The 26,419-nt window shown below is 38.8% G+C and overlaps 1 protein-coding gene across 6 annotated transcripts in view; it reads right to left on the bottom strand.

Annotated features, from left to right (window-relative positions):
- rbfox1 (RNA binding fox-1 homolog 1) overlaps positions 1 to 26,419 on the bottom strand; it is a 227,617-nt gene that overhangs the window by 17,518 nt on the left and 183,680 nt on the right. For 5 of the 6 annotated variants that reach the window (XM_084744732.1, XM_084744733.1, XM_084744731.1 and 2 more), the window contains exons 7-9: positions 25,486 to 25,539; positions 22,091 to 22,223; positions 13,976 to 14,015 (exon numbers count right to left, since the gene is read on the bottom strand). In XM_084744732.1, the coding sequence (XP_084600858.1) occupies positions 13,976 to 14,015; positions 22,091 to 22,223; positions 25,486 to 25,539 (227 nt within the window). The remainder of the gene's footprint in view (positions 1 to 13,975; positions 14,016 to 22,090; positions 22,224 to 25,485; positions 25,540 to 26,419) is intronic. The other variant, XM_084744735.1, reaches the window with a different exon arrangement.

Raw genomic sequence — 26,419 nt, 5'->3', positions numbered from 1 at the left:
CTTCATGTGAGATAAGAACGTGTTCCACATGGTATGATACCTTGACATGTACTTTTTCTGTGAGACTAAATACACAACATCAAGTCCAAAAAATATAAGAATCAGCCTTTAAGTACCAACTAAATGTCCAGAAGAAAACACTGAGGACATGACCTCAGTGTTCTCAATATGTAGCTACAGCCCTGGTAAATGAATCTGCGCTTCACTGACTGATCTGCTGGTCAGTCTGATAAGAAAATAAAGGATGTTGACAGCAGTGACAGGACTTTAAGACAAGATGTTGTCAGCGTGTGTTACGTTAAAGGAAGACTAAAGCAGGTGCAACAACAGGCAGCAGACTCGGTGAATGGACATAAAAAAAATGAATTTATCCAATCCAGCACAACAACTCTGCAAGAAATCTCACCTTTGTAAATGTGGTGAGTCTAAATCTGAATGTGAGGGCGACGATTCTACTCTCTGACCGTGTTACTTTGTTTTGTACTGCTGTATAATCTCCTGAAGCTGGAGGTGAACACACGGATGGAGACAAACTGTGGCTGTGGTTGGCAGTGAAATCAGCTGCTGGCAAAGCCGAAAGACCCGCAGGCTTCCGCTGCAATTCAGTTGCAAATATTGTTTGAGTCACTGTCCGTACACAGAGCATAGAAGTTTGAAACCTGCTTTACTTTTTTCTTTGTTCCATGCACAGCTAAGCCAAAAGCCACCAGGGTTGAGGTCCTGCAGCTCTGTGACGGTGTTCACATGTATTTAAAGGTTTATATAACCTGTTCACACATCTGTGAGATTTATTAACTAACCAAAAACTGTTAGAGGCTGTTAGGTTTTCAAAATGATTTTTTGTCCTAATTATTTCAATAGCTTTATATATTTATTTTTACATGAACTGGCAGAAACAGTAATATTTAATTAGACTAAAAATAATGGCCAAAAAAGACTGAGTGAGGACAATCTATGTGTCTATTGATATTTACTGTATGAATTATAAACTGATCATATATGACATGTACAGTATTAATGTTGGTTCCAGAGCTGGGAAGTAACTAAATAATAATTTGATGCAAAAATTAAAACCAAGACTAAAAACGACACAACATGCTGAAAAACATGCAACAAGACAAAAAACACATAAGATGAAAAACAGAATGTGTGTACTTTCCCTCCCTCTGGTCCGCTCCTGCTGTCTATTAAAGTGTATTATTTAGCTTTTTATCTTGTTATATCTTCTTGGTTAAAATGTAGCCATATTGAAAATAAGTGCACACATTACATTTTTGATGAAATGGTTCTGAAAATCATCAATCAAACTCAGATGAAGGTAACGTAACCTTAGTCATTTAGGGAAATATTTATTTATTATGTATTTTAAAGGACCTGGATTGCTTTGCTTCAACTGGTCTTTGTGTGTTGTCCATTAATTTAATATTCATGACATTCAAATCACAATCAACGTCAAATTCAGGCTAATATATGAATGTATAGGCCTGTACTATGTTTAATTCTACATGCTTTTGAGAGCCGCCTGAAAAGTAATCATTTCTTGCTTGTTTAATTTTTTTATGTAAAATTATTTGCTAACATTTTATCTGAAGCAGTATGCATAAGACTGTCATGAAGGAGTGTACATAAGACTGTCATGACATTGTCATAACCATAACATGACACCTGTCATGAACATAAAGGAGTCTTTATAAAAATTTATGGCTGATGTCATTAAGTGTCTTTTGGTCAAGCATGTCATTTTCCCAATGCCAAATTGACATAGTTTGAGATATCTTTGTTATGACGTCCCAATGTTAATCAAAACAACATAACCTGTCATAAACATGTCATAGCAGACCTAATTATCAACCGTAAAGAAACATGACATTATCATAAAGCTCCACAAAACAAAACAAAACCAACCACATATGACAGTTTAATGGAAAATGGACACATAAAGCTAAAGAGTTTAATCATCAGGCTATGGCATGTTTATGACATGTTTGAGATCATGTCTCAAACAATGCCAACTTTACATTAAAAATGACATAACTGATGGAATAACACTTAATGACAACAGTAAAAAAGAATCAAGAATCCTTCATGTTCATGACACGTCATGCCATGGTTATGACGGTGTCATGTCAGGCTTATGCATAACAAATAAATTTGTTTTCGTTAGACAGAATGCTTCATAAAGGAGTAAGTCCTACTGATGCCAGTTTTATTTGTGTATGTGGGAAGCTAGCTGTAGTAGTGTTTGTCAGCACTATGTCACACCGTAGTGCTGACATAGTGCTGCATACTGCACGACAGTATTGTTTAGTGTCAGCATCACAGTGTCATCTAATATACTCAGTGAATCCTGCCCTGTCTCCAGACCTGCCAGATCAGTTCCCTCCTCTACACATCACAAGTACTAATTAAAACGCACCAGCTCACATGCACACACACGACATGCCAACACACAGCAGTTCCATGTTCAGCCAAATTACAGCACACACATATGAACGCACAAGAGAAGCTTCATTAGAGGCAAACGGCAAACATTAAAGCTGCACTGATCAACACTTTTATTTTGTTTCTGTAATGTGAAGGGTGTAACTCTTTGTGACCAAAGGCGCAGATGTCATTACAATACAGCCCTGAACTTGCCCACGCAAAAGGACAGTGTGTGGTTCAGACCAAAAATGGAGTCGGCTTGTATCAAATACATATTTTCCATCACATAATTTATGTAGAAATAACTCACTCCCCCCTAATTTGTGACCAATCCACAGGCTCACCAACCCATTCCCTCTTTTTATCCTCTTTTAGTTCATTGTTTTAATGACGACTTTATTGTCTTTAATTCTCCTAAAAGATCGCTGATGAAATTAGTTGGCATTTAATTGCAGACATATCACTGGTTATGTGTTTTTAATGCTGTGAACTGAACTACACATTGTTTTCCCCGGAGCTGGTTGAAGTAGCGAGTGAGCCGTCTTCCCGTTCCTTCCCGTCTCTGCTGAGAGGTGCACACGCACAATAGCAGCCAGGAAGTGACGGGTAAACAAATCTTAGCAAAAATTGTTAAATTCTGGAAGCATTTGAACTTCGATGTGGCAAAGAAAAGGATTACCTGCAAGATTTGAAGACTTGCCTCAATAAGATGTGGGCATGATTCCACTATCAATTTATTTGTGGCGACCCGACACAATTAAAACACTGGCCGTGCGACATGGTTCCTATTTTTGGTCATGACTAGAAGAGAACTCTTGATTTGTAAGGTTTTTGTACCGATCACTCTCACGATCTCTCGCGGGTCTGGGGTTCCCTTCCAGACACGACCCTCTCTGTGCCTCTGTCTCTCACAATCTCAGGTGAAAAAAATTCAAAACGTGAGTTGTATTTTTTGGGTGACGAGTCGATCAGTTGTTTCAATAATCGATGACTAATCGATTACAACCCTTTATCCACAGTATCAAACAGCAGACGGACTCAATTAGAGAGTAGTTGGTGAGCATAGTGAAGTTGCTAAAGGTTTAAACAGTGAATATTGGACTCACATGCATGAGGTGGAAACTTAATTACAGGACATATAAATGTTAAGATTTAAACGCAAAATTTACATATTATCATGTAATAAATCAGGTTTTGCTGCCACATAACTGGGCAGAAAAGTTTTAATGCAGCTTTAATATCAGGAATAAGAGAAGTTTAATGGCACTGCAATGGAACCTCGAGCCTCCCATATGTTTCAGTTCAAGAGGACACAATTTTACACTTCAGCTACTGGTGAATATGGTGGCTGAAGACAGCTCAACAAGCTGCAACTGGACAGAGGCAAGCGAATGAATAAAACATTACGGACACATTCACCGTTCTGTCAATTCATACAGTATGTGACATACAGAAACACACTGCAAATACAGGAAACACAAGCAAATGCAGAAATGCTGCAAGTCCGAAATATCAGAGGGTAAAGTTGGCTGTTTGCATACTGTGTAGACAGTAGAGCCAGAAGGCAAGTGAGAAAAGAGAGAGAGGTGGGGGAATGGAAGGCAGCAAAGGTCCCAAATCAAACCAAAGCCTATATTATATAGATATTCGATTTTGCTGCTGGGGCAGCAATAAACAGAAAAAAATTCAAGAGCAATTCCTGAAGAGAACACCAAAGGTACCACCCAATGTACTGTTCTATTACTGTATATTGCAGAAACCGTTATTACTCTTCTAGACTGGATAGTTTAAAGGGTTACACTGGCATGTTCAAATGTTTTAATATTCATAATAATAATGAAATAGCAATATATGGTGTTTCCATATTCATAATTACCCAAAACACAATTCAACACAACAGCAAGATTACTGTTTTTACTTTTTTTTACAAGTCTGTGTGTATATGTCAGATGAATTTGTCTATGAAAAATATTTTAAAGAAAATATTTACCTATTTATAGTGGTTATTTTGTATTTCAGCATTTTATTTCTGCATAATTCCCCACCTTATTCTAGTGTTTAGTCACAAACTACTTGAATCTGCACACCTTGCCTTCTTTTTCTCCTCACTTCTCTCACCACACACACACACACACACACACACACACACACACACACACACACACACACACACACACACCAGTCTCTCTTGTCTCTCTGTTTCTCTCTCCTTGTCCTGTTTGTCTGATCTGTTGACTTTCTTCTTCAGCAAGATGTTTTATCAAGTCTCCCCAGATAAACACAACTAGCATTTTGGATTTTCTTTTGTTTTGTTTTTTTTAACCGTTTTCACAGCAACAGCGGAGCTGCATGAGGAGGAGGTTTGTTGTTAATGATAGAGCCAATTAAAATGATCGAAACCAACTGACTATTGAATGACAAAAGCACCAACCAGGTGCACGAACAAGCTTTTACACAACAACTGTACAAGTAGGCATTAAACAGGAGACTCTGTGTTTCTCTGAAGAGTTTGTGTGATAACACACAGCAGAACAAACAGGTGACCGGTACAGTGGCATATATGGAGGACAGATCGTCCATTAACTAATCACAGATGGTTTCCCTTTATCGGATGGATAAAAAAAATGGGTCACAAGACGGGTCACAAAATACACTTTGGCGCTCGCCCAAATGAAGCCTATATGTGGGGAACCTCCGCTACTGGAGGTCAGCCACCACACACTTCTACAGTTTGTTCCAAAGACACTCGTTTCGTCCTGATGCTAATGTGTGAGGAGAGCAGGCGGTGGACCAAACCACTGTGTGACAAAAGACGGGGGGTTCAATGTTTCTAAACTTAAAAATGCACTGTTTTGCATCTACAATTAAAACAAGTGCTTTCGATTGATATTATTATATTATTTTATATTAGTATATATAATAGTTATATTCACTATGATTTATTGAGGGGGACAACTCTCAGAGACAGAGCACATTTAAGCCCTGCCCACACCGGAGGGGAAAACACTGACTTGTGTTGTGTGACGGTGCCTCTTGTCACTTTCCATCTGCTAGCAAACAACAGAAAAATGTCTAAAAGCTGCTGTGTGCTGGGATGCACTAGCAACAAGTTAAATAACCCAGAACTAAGTTTTTATAAGCTGCTGAACCAAAAAAATGAGTCTTTAAGAAGACAAATTTGGAGACAGATGTGAGGTGTCCGCAGGATGAATGGGGAAACTGTGGGATCCTGACACTCAGTAACATTATGCCAAGATTTCAGTTGTTAATTTGACCAGGCAAGCTGAGGAAATAGAAGATAACTCTGTTATAAAAGGCTGGGTTTTGATCTTTGTTAGGTTAAATGATGATCTTAGCAGGTGATGCATTTAAATAGTTGTTCATATTATAGTATTTCATCTCTGGACATTCCGTGGGACTGTTTATTACAGAAAAGCAAGGTAAGGAGGAGGAAATATTGAGTTTGTCAGTTTAACTTTTCATCTCTATGGTGCTAAAATAGTCTGTTAACGTGCTGAGATCTAATGATTTTAGTGAGCTACAGTCACTTTGTTTGCGTTAACACTTGGCTTTGTATTTTCCCTCCCGGTGGGCGTGGTTTTCACTGAGTATGATGCGTTTCTGTCCCTATAAGACACTGTGAGCATCCAACCCATTCTCAGCTCCTTGACTCCTAACACTGTTTTGTCATGCCATTTAGCGTATGAGATGCTGGCAGAAAGCCTTTTTAAGATGTGGTCAGTGTTCTGAAATGGTTGCAGTTTCCGCAGGTTTAGGATAAAGCGATGTTTGGGGTTACAATAAGTATGTTATATGACATACGCTACATGACGTCACTGAAGCAACTTGCAAGACAGATGTCAAATGCCACAAGTCATGTGATGCACATAACATTAAGTATCTCACAACTTTTAATAGCTTGTTAGTTTTCACATGGGACATGAAGTCTGCGCTTCTGGGTAAAAGTCCTGTTTTTGTTTGGCACATCCATCCACCCACCTCCTCCAAGTGAGGACTTTCTCTGTCTTCATACTACATCAAAAGCCTGGTCTGTCTGTATGAGTCACCAGGGGTTAGGGTGATCAAGTGTCAGTATTTAGAAACCAAAAAGGGCTGGCAAAACATGTGACTAAGAAAATGAAATGCGTCACTGGAATAAGATACTGCAACAAGGCACACTCAATCATAAATTAAAGTAAATTTACTTTCTGTCTTTATCCTGAAAATGAGGATGACATGACATGTTAAGGACTTGAACTTGGGGCTTGTTTGTCTCGACTGGTGGGTATGCGTGGGTGTAGAATTTGGTAAGGACAGTAAGAACATGTCCCTAATATCTAGTGACTACTGCATAATCTCTAGTAATAATTTTGATCAATTAAAGACATAACCACTAGCTCATATAACCACTAACAGTTTGTTGCAAATGTACATAGCTGTCTCTGCCCCCTCAGTCACACATTGGTGTCCCAGTATTCCCAGCTTTGGGACTTTTCAGGCCTTCTTAGTGATTTTATTTCTCAAAAGCAACTGGCAGTATTTCTTGACAGTTATTCTGACCATCACGGGGAAAGTAAGATATATACAGAAATCTATTATATTGTTATTCATTCCCATGCATGCTGCTAAGAGTAATCTCAGTCAGCATGTCCTCTGGCAGCACTGCATCTCTCAATCTCCTCTTGCACCATGAGTTAGTATGGTTACAGTGATGCTCTGTGTCTCTGTGTCACAACACAGTGACATCTTCTATCCTCCTTTGAGTTTCTGTGCACAACACAACAAAGGAAGGAATCCACTATTAAATTAATGTGCATCTATTTTGATAAACGATTTTTATCATTTTGAGTAATTTCTTGCTTAAAAAACTCAAAATTTGCAGATTTCAGTTTCTTAAATGTGAACGTTTCCTGGTTTAGTCCTCTTTGACAGTAAACTGAATATCCTTAGGGTGTGGACAAAACAAGACAGTTGAGGACGTCATCTTGGACTTTGGGAAACACAGATCAACATTTCTAACCATTTTATGGTATGGACATTTTATGGACCAAATGACTAATTGATTACTGGAGAAAATGGTCGACAGACCAATCGATAATGACTAGAAATGAAAGACTTGGAACTTTTTTCAGCTTCCAAGATTGTGACAGCATTAATTAATCGGATAATCGTTTTTTGTCATTTTCATCATCTTGGACTTTGATCGACTTTTTAAATTTTATTTTATGACATTTTACAGACCAAACAACAATTGAGGTATTGAGGTAATCCAAAAGTAATACAAACTAATCAAGTTACATTACTTTATTACTGTGATACTTGGATTAGGTTACTGACTACTTTTTTTAACAGGCAATTAGTGACTGTATCAGAATACATTTTTAAATTAACCCTCCCAACCCTGCTTGCAACTTTGTCCCACCTTTGGTCATCAGAGAAAAGTTGTGTTGCTGTGTACGACTTGCAACATATATATATATTTATATATATTTTTTTATGTGCAGTGTGTTTCTTTATGCTGTGTATGTGTCACCTGCAGTGCACTGAGCTCCACCATGGGTAAGACTTTACAGCTATCTACATCTCTTTATGTATTCCACCCACCACTGCTGTATTTGTTTGTATTTGTGGCTGAGTTTAAGTCCTGTTTTACTTTTTTCCATTAATATATAAGCAGTATTATTACAGTTTGGTAGTCTCAGTCTGTTTTTGCTGTAAGCCAGGAGACTGTTGGCTCTAAGGCACATGGCTGAGAAGCCCTGCTTTAATTTATCATAAAACAAAAGCCATTTTTCTCTCCTCCAGGCTCAGTGACAACTCCAGCACTCCTCACATCATTTCACCTTCCACCCTTCCACGCTCTATGACTGAGACAGTGTGTCTGTCCTGACATGAGCAATGTATTATTACCACTATAAACTGTGGAGGCGAGTAAGTGATACTTAGCGCGTGTGATGATGGGCCGTGGCAGGAAGATGAACAGGTTGGCCTGTGTTAGTCACCAGCCACTGTGGACTGTCACTCCTGACTGAGTGACTAATGGCAACCCTGCAGATCTGTGTGCAGGCATGTGTGTGTGTGTGTGTGTGTGTGTGTGTGTGTGTGTAGATTGTGTTTGGAAAGGAGACTAATAGTTGGTGTGTGTGTGCATATGGTCAAGGTCTGGCCACTCCGCACACACCATCTCACACAGGGAACTTTCCAATCCATCACATTTGCTGATTCACTGGGGAAAAGCCAGGCTGAGCCGGACTCCTCTTCCTGTCCGTCCATCCATTCTTACTGACTTTCAGGATTTTCAGCAATAAGACTGCAGGTGGACACTCATGCTACAGCTGTTCACATGTTTCTTAATAGAGTAAAATCTCAAATAAAAGCTACTTGTTCCTACTTGGGGTGTCTCAAAAACCGATACTTCAGTACCAAGTTGGAGTCTTAATTTTTCTGGACATGACTGGGAACAGTACTGCAAGTGCTGTAGTCTGCTGTTAAATGCCAGAGGAAGACGACAAACGCCCACAAGCACTGACCAACAACAACTACATGTGTAAGATAGCAACATGTGCAGCTGCGGAAACAGCTCAGCTTTGTCTTGTCCAAAAGGAAACGTAATGATGCGCCAATTAACCTAGGTAACCCACAGGATGGACGGGTTCAGATCGCCTTTCTAGACTTTCTTTTTTTACATCATACAGCCAAATACCAGGACAAAAAACAGAGTATAGACCCACAGAAAATTAAAATAAAGGCCTGTCTCCAATACAAGCCTGTTTCAAATAATGGCCCTGGCCACTAGCCATTAGGGAATATATGCAGCCCGTTCTCACTCCCAGAGCGGCAAATACAGCAGCTTGGTCAGTGCCCCTATGAAATAACTATGCTGTAGGTACCCCTGTTGCGCACCTCTTTAATATAATGTTTTCATGTGCTTTTGAAATCAGGTGATATAGCATAAAGACCAAGACAGTCCATGTATGGATGAGGTGGGGTGAATGAACGAGTCAAAGAAACAAAGCACTTTCACCCAGGGGACCAGAGTTCATGTCATGTTTATTTCCTATTAAGTTGTGCTGAAAGTTACATAATGTTATTTATCTACATGCTTAACATATGTAAGTATGCATGTTAATGTTACATATGTAAACTTGGGTAAGTAAAACACTTATTTTAACCCAAGCTATGATCTTTTCCTGAACTTACCAAAGTAGTTTGTGTGCCTTTATTTTGAAAGTCAACCTGCATGTTGCGTATTTGTTATTGCTAACTTTACCACAGACTTTACCACGCCTTGCACATACAAAACTGATGTTAGAAGTGTACATGTAGCATCATACTTTGGAGTGTAGGGCCACTGATCCAGCTGTGACGTCTGACGAGTTGGAAGTAAGACTGTATTGATTCATTGTATTTCCTTTTATTATTTACATTGTCCAAAAACGCGAACCTCTCTGGTTTGAACCCTTGTTCTATCTTATTACTTAGGCTATTTGAATTGACTGAATGCACTTCTAAAGTAGGGCTTTTTCAGCAAACATAAACACAGCATCAGGGGCTCTTGATCCCTTTGCTAATGAATATTAAATGTTCTGACTGCAGCATGGCAATCAATCCCTGTGGCAGGGGCACGGGGGCTAATGGGGAGGCAAGGAGGTTGAATGTTATGGGAGCTATCGCAGCACCTCCTCCACACACACACACACACACACACACACACACACACACACACACACACACAGTGCATCATTAGTCTGCATCTCCCTGAAGCCTCCACCATGTGTGTGCTTGTGGTTCCATTGTTCACCATCACGGTTAGAATTACCAAACCAGTGTTGTTGAATGTTTTTTTTTTTTTTTTTAAACGCTAATGCTGTTCAGTTTTAAAAACATGCTGAGATTTCTCATTTATTCAACCTTCTAGGCAAGCATTGGTTTTAAAGTGAGCATTTAGAGAGCGGCCCATTACAGAGAACATAATGAGTGTGTTTCACAAAGTGAGCTCAGGAGAAATGTTTGGCTTATTTCTCCATCATGACACCTTCCTGAATGGACTCGAGTCAGCAGGTCACAGATCTTTGTGAAAACTATAATTTTGTGCCTGTAACAACTGGAAAACCTTGATTTTTGTGAAAACTGGTGCAAATTTTAGTCTTCCAAATCACTGATGCCTTCACAGCTTATTTTTTTATTAGAATTATTGTTTTAAATTTTTCATCTTGTCTACGCTTGAGCTATATAACCACTAGGATTGATAATGATTAATGGCTGATCGATTAAGCAGCCTTTAAGAATTTGACTGATCAAGTAAAATGTTATTGATCTACCAATATCAAATAAAGATATGAAATATAGCAGAATTGCCAGTGAGCATGCACCATGTTATCTGATATTCAAGAATATATGTGTAGGCCTTTACATCTTTATATGTTTCATAGGCTATAATGCTGTCAGAGTATTTGCAATATGTTATTGTGTTGTTGTGGAAATAAATAATGATGATGATGTTAATATTACCACTGATTGATGGAAATTTACAACCCCAGTAACCACAAAAAGAGTCAGGACAGTCATGTTTCTCAAACCTGAAACAGTTCAATGTATATGATTTTTGTTGAATGGACTAACATTTTAAAAATGAAAAGATTTCACCACATATTCATGCATCTTATTAGCTTTTTAAGTCCTCGTGTCACTGGGTTAAAACCGCTGATGTTACTTAAGTGTTATTTAATAAGTGTAACTGAGATCACAATCTCTTTTACAAGAGACCTAATGATGTGAGAATGAATACATTCATGAAAATGAAAGATGTGGCCACAGAGATTTGAATGTCAATATGCAGATAAGATAATGTTGCTCTCATTCAGATTTGAGAAGAATGTTTGAACCACAAACTGAACATTTTCATGAATTGAGTACAAATTAAGCTGTTAAAGAGCATGAGGTTATAGAAAAGATGAGATGATCTATTTCATTATCTTTAAAACATATATTTATACATTGAACCTTTTATATTTTTTAACATACCAAACACATCCATTAGTAGGCTACATATTATATAATTAGTTTATCATATGATAATTTATCAAAATAGTTATAGGGATCAAATAATAAGAAAAATGTTCATGTTCATCAGTAACTACAGTATATATGTGCCCAGTTTAGGTTTATAGGTTTATAATTCATCACAGTCACGCAATTACACAGTTTATTAATCCAAGCACACACATTCATAAACCATATGCATGGATAATTAAACTGTCCAGGCTGTGCATCTGACTTTCAGAATAAAAGCAGATCATTATTATTTCCTCAAAACGCAGTCCTTGTTTTTGTTTATTTATTTATGAAATAGCTGTTTAATTGCCCCTTCGCGCAGCCCCGCCTCCAAACAGCAACTGTGTATTCAAGGATTAGAAACCGTAACTAGGACGCCACCAAGCCTGTCAAGCTTTGCATTTCTCTACATGTTGAAGCAGTGTGTCATGAGTCTGGATGGTGGTGTCTTTTTTTGTTGTCTCTCAAAAATGTGAAACACAGGAGCAAACCTGTGAGGACTGGATTAATCTTTGTCTTTATCTGCTCTAACAAAAGCTGGGTATGTTAGCATGTCCAGCTAACTAATACAAGCTTACTAGCAGCAGGAATGTTACATCCAGTCAAACTTGTTAGATACCACTGCATCTGCATTTGTTATGTGTTTGGGGGGTGGGGGTTTGAGGTGGAGGATGTGGGCTGGTGCAGAATCAAAGAGGGGCCAACGACGATTCATCTCTCTTTGGCTCGCTCTCTGAGGTCTAAGCTGGGTTGGCTTTGCTCTTGTCCTGGCTCTCTTCCTAGGGCGTTGGCGGTCCGGCTGGTCTGGCTGAGTGACCGTCTCAAGGTCCGCTGCACTAATCCGATTGCTGCGCTTCCTTTTCTCACATTAATGAGTGTGTTTCTAGATATACTTATAGATATAGCTTACCCATCATATTTCACCATCTGACCAGTGTTTGCTGAGGTGTAAGCTAGCTTTAGCTCAGTCTTTTACCTTATTGTTATATCATGTACACAGCTGTGAGGTACATTTACATGTTTAATACTCTTAATAAACAGGGTTCTTGTTTTAAAACAGATGGAAACATTAAAGCAACAGCTGGAGACGGACTTCTCAGCTGTCTCAAGGATTTAGCACTAGCTAACATTAGCCAGCTACACTTATGAAATATGCTAGTGAGAGTCGTCATTTTAGCTGACAAAATCTACGATCATCAGCTAGAGATGAGAAGCTGCTTTTGTTGACCTCTCTAAGGAACCTCGCGTTTCAACAATTACTCCCAATTTCGATGTTAAATCTGCCAACATTAGCACCGTAAACTGTAAATATGCAATGCGAGAATGGAAAGCTTGACAGGCATAGCAACAGTAACTAAGGAGGGCGGTGCTTAGCAAAGGGTTAGTTATCCTAAAAGGAATGCCACCAAGTTTACCTTTCCAGAACTATTTTATTTCCACATTCCAGTGGCACACCACCAAACATTTTTCACAGGGATGGCCAGATGGGGCAACTGAAAATCTCAAAAACCTAGGGGCGGGGCATCAGATGGCTGGCTTTGTTCATGTGAACTATTACAGACATTACTGATTTAGAAGAAAAGCACCTAATAAATCAGTAATATTCTGTTTTTTTAGTTATCATTATTTTAACTCAGTAATGTATAGCTTTCATAGTAGTTCATGTGACTGAAATAACATAGCCAGCCTGTAACCTGTTTGTAGCCTGTAGTCCTTTAATGCATCACCGTCTGCCCCAACCCCGCCAAGCCCCTGGTCCCTCCTTGGGGGAGCCCCTGCTATATTCATTTGGATTATCATTTTTAAAAAGAAGCTGCTACTAGTTTTTCTTTTTGTATGAAATAATTATATTTCTGTATCAGGAAATGTTACCAGGGATGCACTGTAATAAGAGAGCTGCATTGCTGTAATTATTTTTCCACATCATTTCATTATTATTACACAGGCAGGAGATTGTAGCTTCCACATTTTTGCAGTAAACAATGTTTGCAAATATTCAGTGGACTAACAACACGCGTGAGTTGTTTGGCACACAGTCCACTGCAGTCAGAGCCTAAAAATAGTGCCTCTTTCCAGTTATTGAATCAGTTGATACTGAATTAAATCATGACATCAATAATCAAGAGATTCCTAAATAAATCATTTGGAGACTTTTAAAGACTCATCGTTTTCTTACCCCTGTGTTTGTGGTTAGCAGCAGAACTTTCTGTGTTTTTGCACCTGTAAAAAGCAGTTTTGTGTGTCTGGCCTCGTGCAGGTCGTGACTTGCTCGCAGTGCCTGTTATTGTTTATAGCCTGTAGTCTCTTTGCTGGGGCCATAATCTGACCTGCAGGCTGTGACACAAGCAGCTATCTGCTCCCCCGAGCTCAATGTGAAGCCATGTATGAGTATGGACGGTCGGAGGGGGGGCGGGGGCTTGCATGTGCGTAGCAACAGGGCAGAAACCACGGAGATGGCGGTGTAGCATGCAATGTCATACCAGTAAATAATACTTACATAAATATCTGCACCATAAAATCCATCCTGGTAAACAACACTGCAGAGGATGCAAACACAAACAAACAGACAAACAAACACACAATAAAACAAAAACATCCATATTAGTGCATGTTGACATGCAGGCACTGGGCTAGCTACCAATCAACCCCCATCTCCACAATCCAAAGAACAACCCAAAAAAAAAAAAAAAAAGAAAGAAAGAAAAGACGTAAGAGAGGCAAAGGGGGAATACAGCAGGCAACCCCCTCTGCTCTCTGATGGCTGGGTAAGGAGGCTGGGAAGGTCCAAAAACACTGTCTCACTAGGTATGTTTGCATGTTTATGATTATTGTGCAGCTACAAATCCAATCAGCAGCATTACATTGAGGTTTGGGTTTGTATGTTAAGTAAAAAATAAAGCATTCATTGATTTTTCTAGCATGATGAGATTGTGAAAACCACTGGAGAGTAGGGAAAAATATTTATCTATTTATATTTTAATAACATATTTTATGTTTTATGTTGTGTTTTCTTATGTTCAGTGTATGCAAAGTTCAAATTTGCATTTTTGTGAGGTGGCAAAAGTACACACATTCTGTACTTGTGTCAAAAAAAATTGTCTGGTAAAAGCAGAAGTACTGATTCAACTTCTTTACTCAAGTAAAAGTGAAAAGGTACAGGCTCTGAAATGTACTCAAAGCATAAAAGTAGTCCACAGAAAAAACATTTCTACCAGCTGTTTCTGTGCAAAGCTAATTGAATCTCACCTTTTCTCCATGGTTGAGTCTCCCTCTCTTTTGTCCTGTTACACCTCTTATCTTGTTTTTGTCTTGTTACATCTTGTTACATCGTTTTAGTTTTGTTATGTGTTGTTACTTTGTTTTTTGCTTGTTACATCTTTAATGTTGTTTTTGTCTTGTTACGTCTTTTACATTGTTTTTGTCATTATTATGTCTTTTTTGCTGTTTTCGTGTTGCATTAAAACTAAAGTAACAAACTAAAAGGTGTAAAAAGTACAGATATCTGTGTTCAACTGTCGAAAGTAAAAGTAAAAGAATAATAAATACTCAAGTAAAGTACAGATACCAGAAAAAAAAACAACTCAGACAGAGAGCTATGATTGAGTTACCCTTTTTCCAAATTAGCTACATTACTTTAGTCAGCTGTAAAGTGTGTAGCTCAGCTCAGGTTGCAGTATAGTTGCTGAAAGACTGTGTGATATGTTTGCACGCAACAGAGGAGAAGAAAAAAGTTACTATGGCGTCTTTCTGCATCCTTCACAGCTGAGTTGATCTGGACTGTTAGCAGCTAGTTAGCAGCTGTGAGCTGGGCTAAAGTCAATCAAAACAGGCTAAAACCAGAGGACTCACAGTGACGGTTCAGAGCTGCGGATCTGGAAAGGTAACATGCAATCAGGTTCAACAGTGAATTGGCCGAGTAACAATTGCAGCAACAACAACAACCGCATAGCCATAGAAAGTGCATGATGAATCATAGAAACTGGCACCCTTTCCTGCACCTGCCAAAGACATAACTTCCCAAACTTAGGTGGAGCACTCAGAATCAAACATAATTTAATACTACAAAGTTCAAAATTTTTTGTCCTCACAGTGTTTAACCCAAGTCAGCTCCGACGGATGTGTCATTGCAGACACGGCCACTTTGGTTCACACTTCAGGAAAACCTATAAGTAGATAATTTTGGTTCCAGCTGGGGTCCAGTGTTTCAGCTTCCAAACCAATTTATTTTGGTCTGCAGGCTCTGATGGGTTCAAAATTAGGTGTGTGAACCGGAACTGAACCCTTTCCTTGTTTTTGGCAAAGGGCTATCTTGAAGCAATGGAAGCCAAACATCCTGATATTTAGTCTCTTCTATGTTACAAACTCCAAAAAAACACTGGATCCTACACTTCCCATGATGCAACTTGATAGAATTTTTTGTCACACCCTCCTTGCATGGTAAGCGCCCATGTCTTTCAAATTCCCTACGTCCAGTTTGTAACGCTTTCTGTCATAAATTTGTACTCTCCAAGCCCAAGCTGTGATAACCCCGATGACATCATTATGACATCATTACAATAACATGTAGTTTTATTCTCTCTGACTTGAAAAGAGCCTCCAGAGCTACTAAGATTGTTATATAACTCTTTGTGTCACTGTAACATACAAACTCCACACTGCAAAGCCCAGCCTAAAATGGGGCCTAGCTTAACCACTGCACCACCTTGCTGCCATTTGTACCTTGATCTTCATTTTTTACAGTCAGTGTAAAAGAAAACGTGACATTCTGTTACTGGTTGGTTAAAAACTAGGGCTGTCAAAGTTAATGCATTAATAATGTGGTGTGTGTCGGTGTGCAGTTTGCTGTCTGCTGTAAATGATGTAAGTGATCCTGTTGTCTTAATACAAAAACATGAATATCACGCAGCGTGATATTTTTATTAGAGAAATAAACTATTATTAACAACAATAATACAAAATAAATAAATAAATACATATAAATAGTAACCTTTTCCTAAAATACTGCTGGTTCTGTGATGTTTGAATTTTAAAACTGAAGCCTGCAGTTTCATAGAAGCTTCAACTGACTTTTCTATTGAAGCTTTTAGTGCTTTTAGTTTTGGCCTTAATGTCAATATGCTCATCTGTGCCTGATGGACTGATGGGTTTATCATGTTATTATTTGAGCATATTTTTTATACCAAATGCTGAGCCTTTAAGGGTTTCTGGACAATATTTGTCATTGTTTTTGGGTAATGTATTTTATTTAAGAAAGTCACATTTGAATTACATTTAAAAACACTTGAAAAATATCCCTTTAAGGTACATTTTGAACCAAACCAAAAAAATGTGCGATTAATTTGCGATTAATCATGATTAACTACAGACAGTCATGCAATTAATCACGATTAAATATTTTAATCGATTGACAGCACTATTAATAACACGTTTCTGTGATGTGACAAACTCAGAACACACATTTAATGTTGCTTTTTACGAGAACTTTAAGGTCAAACTTCAAAACATCAACAGTCAGCTGAGAACACTTAAAGAAAATCCAGGAGTGTATCTTTAAACACCCATGTTAGCTCATCTTAATACTTGTTTATTTGAGGAGGTGTGCATGAGACTGTCATGACACTGTCATAACCATCACTTGTCATGAACATGACGGAGTCTTTCTGTTAATGAATGTGTTATTTAGTCAATTATGTCATCTTATACACACTTATAAAGGTCTCATGATGGCCAGTATCAAAATCAACCACATATGACAGTATAATGTCATGTTAAAACATAAAGTTTAACAGTTTGACACTGTCAAGCTGTCATGACAAAGACATTGTTGGCTTGATTAAAGTCAGGTTCATCATTCAAGACATCTCAAACAACGTCGACCTTGCACTGAAAATGACATTACTGACTGAACGATAGTGAGTGATGACGATGCCATGACAGTCTTATGCACACCCCTTCAGATAAAGTGTTACTATACTTACTGCTAGAGATAAGATCACTGAAACAACGCATGACAAAGACATCTGATCATGTTTCTCCACTCTCCACTCCACTGTCCTGATCTGCTGTGGAATTCCTAATCTGATGACAGGAGCACGTTGTGTGACCATTAGTGCTGAGATTAAAAACCTCCCTCTCTGTGCGGTGTGTGCATGTTTGCGTGAGAGGAAGCAACCCTCATCTAGCTTCCAATAAAAGGAGCAGGACGCGGCTGTCAGCCCTGCATTATGATGGAGTTCCATTTAACATGAAAATTTCCTTAGAGGTCCAGACTTCCAATTTCAGCAGCCAATAGACCGGTTTCACGCCATTTGTGCTATCTGTTAATCAGTAACTTGGCAAATGTCAAGGTGGCCCAGAGAGCCGCTCGACTCATTAGAACGTGTTCTGTAGGACTGCAGCACAGCTACATTCATGTATCGGCTTATTGATATCATACACTCTTAGAAATAAAGGTTCCAAAGAGGTTGACAATCTACCCAGAACCATTTGCTTCTACAGAACCCTTGTATGAGGAAAGGGTTTATCAAGGATTCTGTTTAAGACTAAAGGATCTATTAAGAACCATTTTTATCCAAAGAACCCTCTTGAAAGAATGAGTTCTTTAAGGATTGATGAAATTTTTGAAGAACTCTTTCATCAAGGGTTTTTTGTACCATAATATAAAACAGTTCTTGGTAGAACACCCAGGATGGGTTCTAGATAAAACCCTTGGAATATAAAACAGTTCTGGGTAGTAACCTCTTGACTTTGTTCTAGATAAAATTCTTGGAATAGAGAAAGATTCACAGTAGGGATCCCAGGTGGGTTCTAGATAAAACCCTTGGAATATAAAACAGTTCTGGGTAGTAACCTCTTGACTTTGTTCTAGATAAAATTCTTGGAATATGACAAGATTCTTGGTAGAACCCCCAGGTGAGTTCTAGGTAAAAAAAAAAAAAAACCTTTGGAATATAAAAGGGTTCTGCGTAGAATCCCGAGTGTGTTCTCGATAAAATTCTTGGAATATAAAAAGGTTCTCACTAGAACCCCCTGGGTAGGTTCTTGTTGGCATCCTGAGAAAGTGGGTTCTATATAGGTTTTGCATAAGGTTCTGGACAGGAGGCCCAGAAGGGGCTCAATGTGGAACATGAATCTCTTATAGAGGGTTCTGGGTGAAACCTTTCATAGATGGTTCTAGGTATAACCCTTTATGTTGGGTTCTAGGTAGAACTCTTTGAAAGGGTTCCAAGTAGCACCTTTAAAAAAGCTTCTAACAGAAGCCAAAAGTGGTTCTGCTATGAGGACAAGCTGAAGAACCCTTTGTGGTTCTAGTTAGCACCTTTATTTCTAAGAGTGTAGGCTGTCATGTCAGGCGGCCTTGCAGTCATGAAGGAACACTTTATGAACACACACAAATTTGGTTATTCTAGCTGTGTCACAGGATTGATTTGGAGTCGGCTCGTCGCCACTCGAGACAGTTTTAATAAAAATACATCACGGTCCACATTAATAATTCACCATGCGACTGCCACCAGGGCAATTAAGCGGTGCAGCAGCGTTAATGAAAGTACAATCTGTAGCACATATCTCTTTGTCAATACCATGCCCGAGTGTTCACCCAAACACCTATCTTCCTCATCCTATGTGATGGTTTCTATGCTGCTAGAGATGCTCACAGCGACAGCGTTCTTGCATGAAGGTAGTATTCAGAAAGCACTTGTTTTCAGAAGTACCTGCGTTGGATGGAGCATGAATTGTATTGGGTTATTGACATTTCATGCACTGGTTTAATGACATATCATTCTCACAGCCCATTCTCACGCAAGATACAGCAGCTCGATCAGTGACCCTGTGCTTCACACTACGATGCTGTGGGTACCGCTCGCTCCTCTTGTGTCATTATGTTTTTATGTGCTGTCAAAGTCAGGTTACGTAGCAAGGAATCCGCATGTGGAGGAGGTGAACAAAGACAGGACTTTATCCCAGGAGACCACCGTTCATCTCGTCTGAAGTCAACATTAACTTGTTTTTAACTTAACGTCACGTGTGTTAACTTACAGTTAAGTTACGCAAGTTAGTTAGTACTTAGTACTTATATTACAAGCATGGAGAGTAACAGATTACACATAACAGCATTATGTAATCTGGATACAGAAAAAGATAACTGTTTTCCATTACAGGTCAAAAGACATAATCAGATTACCATTACATTTAGTCAAAAATGTGGATTATTTGTAGGATTAGAATTTTAAAATAAAGAACAATATCCTACAGTGCACACAGCTGTCAATTCATTATCATGAGCTGTAGTGAAAATTGCTTCACTGGGTGGAAATTTTTTTGTGTTTTCACCATTTTCTGACATTTTATGGACCAAACAATTAATTGATTAATGGAAAAAATTGTCGACAGATTAATCAATAATGAAAATAATCTATAATAAATTATAGGAAACACCTGAAAAACTGGTCCAAACTTGGAGCACATGGACGTACTGTGGATCTACGTGTTTGGACCTATGTTTCAAGTGACAAGATTAAGACAGGATTAATGAGTCAATTAACTGTTCTGTGTTTAATAAAAGAAAGTCTCTCATTTCAGCCTCTTAAATGTGAATATTTTCTGGTTTCTTTACTCCTCCCTGGCAGTAAACTGAATATCTTTGAGTTGTGGACAAAACAAGACACTGACTAGGCTGCTATATTGACGAGTTGGGAGCGAGAACGAACTGATTCACAAATAAATGCCTCTACTGAATATATTTATTTAAAACAGGCTTACACTGGAGCAGGCTTTTATTTTGAAATGTTATATTTTATGTCTTAGCATTTACATTTTATGTTGATACTGTTTGATGTTAATACAAACTCAACACTTCCTCCTTGTTGTAGTTCTTTTAGTTGTTGCTGTTTGTCATTGTGATTTAAAACTATAGCATTATTTCAGTAACAGCGGTTGTTTGATAATTTACTCTAAACTTCAAATATTCACATATGAAAAGCAAATATTGTGCATAAAACAACTGTTACAATAAAGATTCTTATCTTTAAGTAAAGACAGTTAATGCATAGTCGTTTGCATTTGCACACTGCAAAAACAGGAACAAAAACATTTTTATATTTAGATTATATTGATATACAAATTTGTTTTGGAGATTTGGGTAAATGGAAATGTGTTAGAAATAGCACAAAATATTTGTGGACCATTGTTCTTAATTAATTATTCTTACTTTATCAGAGCAACTTTTATATTTATTTTAACTATAATGAAACAAAAAATAATAAACTATCCTTTCAGATTGTGTATGTTTTTTATTTTTTTGTTTGTTTTTTTAACTTTGGAACAATAAAGCACAAAGCACATGCAGATGATGAAGGCAACTGGTTGTAATTGTTTCAAGTAAATTAAATATTGAAATAATATCTTAATCAGCTAGCCATAATAATGGCATTAATACACATTTGCAGTCAAAATTTGTTTTGCATAATTAGAAAATATGAAATGCATCCCACTTTGAACTATTGTTCCAAGTTACCAGCAGAAAATATGTTTTCATCCACCGATTTTTCATGCTTGGTTAAGGTGGAAATGCTGATGTATGAGTGAAATAAAAAGCAGCTGCAATGGAACCAGATGTAGCAAATAAACGAAGCACGTGGCTTCAGTGTAACACAAGTCTCTGCTCCTCTGAACATATGAGAGACAGTGACAGATGAAAACATCTGATCGGTGTGGATTGTTGACACTGTTGTTACTGTTAATACATGAGAGAAATGTCACATTTCCATCATTATTGCCACCTGATTTTTCACAACACAAGCGTTGACTGGCGCTGTTTTGATTATGTCGTCTTGTTGCGCCCTCTTCTGGGATGGTTTAATGGCAACAGACTGGAGAATTAGCACCACCAACTGTTTATCTTGATGCACTCGACTCCTTATGTTATTATTTTTATTTTAGAACAGTTGTGGATTTAAAAATATCTCATTTTCTTTTGCAGTCTTCTTGGAAATTAGGTTAGAATATGCCCTGGAAAGCTGACTAGTGTGAGCAGTAGACAAATCTTAAATCGTTGAACAGACTCCCAGCCAGCCTCCTTGGTGTCCATTTGCTTGCAGTCGTAAAGAGCAAAATAAATAAAAAGAACCAAGAGAATAATGGCAAATCAGATCTGACTGCCCACAATACACAGCTCTGCTTGGCTCGTCTCCAGATCACTCAACCATGGAGGCTCAGCCAGAGCTGCTGCCGGGCCTGGGAAGATTTTTTTTTCTTTCCTTTTTCTTCTTTTTTTTTTTTGGAAACTGGGTAAACTCCAGTTTAGGTTTAAGTGGAGGACCTCCCATTCCACCATGAACACAGCCTCGCTCAATGACACCACAGTACAAGGCCAAATTGACAGTCATTTCCCATGAGTCCGTGCAAAAGGCACATGTCTTGGAGCATGCCTGTTGGTTGATTCAGCATGCTGTGGAAGTGGGGGAGTGTGTTATCGCTGTGAGGCGAGGCTGGCATGCACCGCTCCGCTGACTCTGAGCACAGAGATTCAGGACTTGCCATTGGAATAAGGGAAAGAGAGACCAAAGAAGGAAGGAGACATGACAGCAGGACAAGAGCAAGAAAGGATGCTCACCCTCCGTAAGCTGGAATGTGGGGAGGCGGAGCAGCTGCCCTGAATGTGTTGTACACGGTCCGTCCTCGACCTCGTAGGTGGGCTCCTCTGTACGCTGCTGCTGCACTGGCTGCTGGATAGGGAAAACCTGGTACTGGAGACAAAAGACACAAAGATGGCCACCGACCCTAATGTCACAATGTCCCCAAGAAAACAACGTACAATTTCGACTTATGCCAGGTTAATTAAGTCATGTTCAATGCAAGATATAGCATAAAGAGGTGTACACCTGTAGTTAACATTAGCATATGAATCCTGGAGAGAATGTGTAAAGTATCCCCCTTATTTCTAGTTGTGAAAAAAAAAAGTGTGAGGAGAAAGAAAGAATAAAGAGAGTGAGAGAGTGGCAGTGGAGTGGAGCTATTGCAGTGGTATTGTTATTAACTTATCATTAATCTTAATGGAGGACGACTGACACAAAGCTTAATTTGAGAGCTGGGGTGAGTGAAGGTTGAGAAGGAGATCGAGGTGCCATTTCCAACCCTAATTATACATCTCTTCAAAAAGGAGATCTAATAAAATGCTAATAGAAACAGTGAATCATTCATTGACCTGATGAAAAATGGAAGGTTTGAGCCAAAGGATAAGAGTTTCTCAAAGAGAGACAAGGAGAGGAGTGGGGCTGGTAATTGTTCCTATTCATCTTTTGTCACCTTGATTTTAGGACCGAGTGGCCTGGCTACCCTTAAAGTCACACTGATGACTCTTCAAAGCACTACTCCACTCTGCTGTTGATAAGGCTTATATGAAAAGGAGTGCTTGCCATATACAGATAAGAGAACAACTCAGGAAAATAGTCAAAAAGAGGCTGTCCATGTTTACCACGACTACCACTATTACCGCCTAAAACGGACGCCAGAGCTCCAGGGCAGCTCTAAAGCTGCGTTTACACTATGAAAACATTCCGCGAGGACTAGGAAAACTTTGCCAAGGTGTCCTTTATGGGCCAACTTGCCAGTCCAAACCCCAGATAAAGGAAGGAGGGTTGGGGGTGGAGCTAGCAACTCTACCCTGTAAAACCCACTGGCTGCAGAAACCGCAAAATCACTGCCCCAAGGCGTAGTGTGGTTGTGACCCTATGCCCCCCCCCAGGAGCCTATAGGAATAAATCAAGTCAAGGACTAGGAACTTTTTGAAGACTCAGTGGGTTTCCATTGCAGGGACCAGGGTCTACATTAATTTTTGGGGGCATTATTTAACAACACCCCCCATCCCACACCCCCACACCTGAAAAATGATGTGTAAACAGCCATTGCTTTGTCATACAGCAGATGTATATAGTAATTTGCCTAATATTCGCCTAATTTGCCTAATTTTTTTTTTGTAGTCAAAAGACTACAACGGAAACAGACAACAACATGCTGAAGGAACCTTTTGATTCTTTGAAAAGTAGCACCTGGGACTAAAAGTTCCAGGTACTTTGGGTTGAAACATGGCTCAAGTTACATCTTAAGTCTGTTTGGACAAATACCAATCTGTGCAAACAGATTTGAGCTGTGCTGACACCCAAAGTAACAGGACATGTTAGTCCCAGGAACTACTTTTTCAAGAAACTAAAAGTTTCCTTCAGCCTGTGGTTGTCCATGAAGATTAGGCAAATAAGACTGCTAATGTATGAAGTCTTGTGAGTTGACATATGGGCCTTTTCCACCTCCACTTTTGGCCACAATGAGCCAAACTGTATCGCGCAGAATTGCATTTTCATTATCACTTTCAGCACACTGAGCTGTGCTAAGCCGCACCGGAGATGGACCTACTCTGGTGTGGGGCCAAAGCAAGCCTGACGCGCTCCAAGCAGGCTGCAATGATGTCTCTCCAGCCACAGCCAACCCCTTACAACTCTCCCTTCTCCTCCTCAAACAAGCGAGTGCTGTGATACTCAGCTTATATGTGTGCAGGAGAGCAGAGAGAAAGAAGTTTCTTAAAGTGTCTTTATGTTTAACTTTCAGTACACTTGTAGCTTCCAACAGAATCTTTAATATTCTGCATTATTTTACCTTTTTACCAAGTTGTTTTGTTGTTTACCAAGCTACTGCTAAGTCCAACCACCCCCCCTATGAAAATGTTTCCTGTTTGTGCTCCTTAAAAATAGAAGCGTTTAAATAATTAAACAACACAGGACTTTAGGAGGAGCTTGAGCCTCCTTGAGCTCGTCTTCAGGTAAAAGACACACCTTCAAGTGGGCAGCCCTGTTCTAATGGAAATGCAAACTGCTGCTCTGCTGGACTGATGGGTCCCTGTCTGGAAAAGGGTCAGTAAACTTGTCCTAATGGACTTGAAACTTGATTTGAGATTTCTGCGACTCAAGCTGTTTCCACCCAAAGTGCATTTCCAAATCCAAAGAAGCAGAATATATTTTCAGGAGTATGGTTTATAAAAGTCTGCAAACAAAATCAATCTTTATTTTATTACTGTTTTGAAAGTTTTGACAGTAGTCAAAGACATTTGCTGTGATAATTTGGTGAATCTTTAACACCGCCTTCTGAATCTTAATCTGCTCTGCTATCAAAACATCTGAACCAATTACCACAAGAACAGGTCCTGGCCTCTATAGTGAATGGCTGCAATCATAAGCTATTAATCGGATATAATAGCACAAATTAACTAATACGGACAAAGCCTGAAAAGCTTGCACACTTGTACAAATGTGCACATACAGGCAAAACATACACACATGCCCCAATGGCATTTTGGATACTTGAAAGGTGAAACAAAGGTAAATCAATACAGAGCCATTTTGTAATTAAAAGAACGTGGGGGTGAATTAGGCAAACGACTGTCTGGAGAAATTGAAAATATTGATTTTAATTTACAAAATATATTTCATACCTTTTAATGTCCTTGCAGAAATGGACAATTAGATTTCCTTCTCTCTTGTCCTTTGCTTTCCTTCACTCCTCCCCTCTTCTGCCACACTCTTTTATCTGTCTCTGTTCCTCTTATCACAAAATCCAGGTATTTTTTCACCTTAATGGCCATGGTTAATGACAGGACCGGGGGGGGGGGGGGGCTGTGCGGTGGTTAAGAGTGGGGGGAGGGAAACACTGAAGACGGCTTGCGGGTGGCGGTGGGGGACGCAGAATGTGTGTTTGTTTTGCAGCAGAGATGACAGTCTGTTGTCGCATTTGTGCGACTCAGCATAGTTCTGGGGCTATAAACAGACTTTGCCTGGTTGCATGTTGCTCGGAAGGAAGAGGAGGGAAAGGGAGAGGTGACGAAGGTTAAAACGAAAGGGAGGGGGCTGAGGAGAAGGAGAAAATGAAGATGTCGAAGAAACTGAAGAGCAAAACGGATGAGGAGGAGGAAGATAACGACAAAGGAGATGGTGACAGATGGAGAAGGGCACGTCCTCCTACCTGCATAGAATTCTGGGCTGTAGACAGCGCTGACCACTGGATTTAGCTTCCAGCCTGAAACAAGACAGATGAAGACAAAGAGACAGAACAGAGGACAGTGTTTTACTGGGGTTAGTCTTTACGCCCTGGTTGTTCTGACTAAACTCTAGGAATGTGTTCAGGTTATTTAGGACACATGAACTTTTAATTAGCAGTCTGAGAGTGTAAACCTCTTGACATGTCTGCATGTCAAGACATTACATAGTGCCTGATACAAATTACACTCATATACAGCTCATTTTCAAATGCTAATGTGTTTGCCTGGATTACATTTTCAAGACATGATAGTGAAACAGTAATATAGAACACACACACATATATATATATATATATATATATATACTATATAAATTTTATATATTTTTTGTTAATGAGCTGTTGGTTTTAACCCTGTAAAGCCTGACACATGAAATAATTGTCAGAAAATTAAAATTTTTTGAAACTTAAGTGTTTATTGGACCCTTTGACACAAAAACCACTATAACCACTATAGCATTTATAATATATGTTTTGTTTGTGTCATATTTGATATGTCAGGCATTTATAAAAAACTCACTGATCACAATAATTTTCATTTTAGAAACAATAACAAGTGTTGTTCATTGCTTTTAGGATTTTTTTCTCAAACAGGAAGATTTTCATTTTGCCTTTTGGTTGACAAAAACAGCTCAGTCAACATAAACTGAATTGGTCAATATATCATACAATTGTGATAGCCCAGGAATTATTTTAGTGAAAAAAAAAATTAAAAGACAATTATTAACAAATGCTCACTTGCTCATAACTGTTTGCAAAACACAAGTGATTATAGTGAGAGCAGGTCGCATATGTAAAAACAAACTTAAATATCTAAATTTCCACTTTAAATTTATCTTAGATGACATTTCAGTCTTGA

Source organism: Lutjanus erythropterus, chromosome 19, assembly GCF_056507025.1.
Source record: "Lutjanus erythropterus isolate fLutEry1 chromosome 19, fLutEry1.hap2, whole genome shotgun sequence".
NCBI lineage: Eukaryota > Metazoa > Chordata > Actinopteri > Lutjaniformes > Lutjanidae > Lutjanus > Lutjanus erythropterus.
This window is presented reverse-complemented; position numbering and strand designations above follow the sequence as displayed.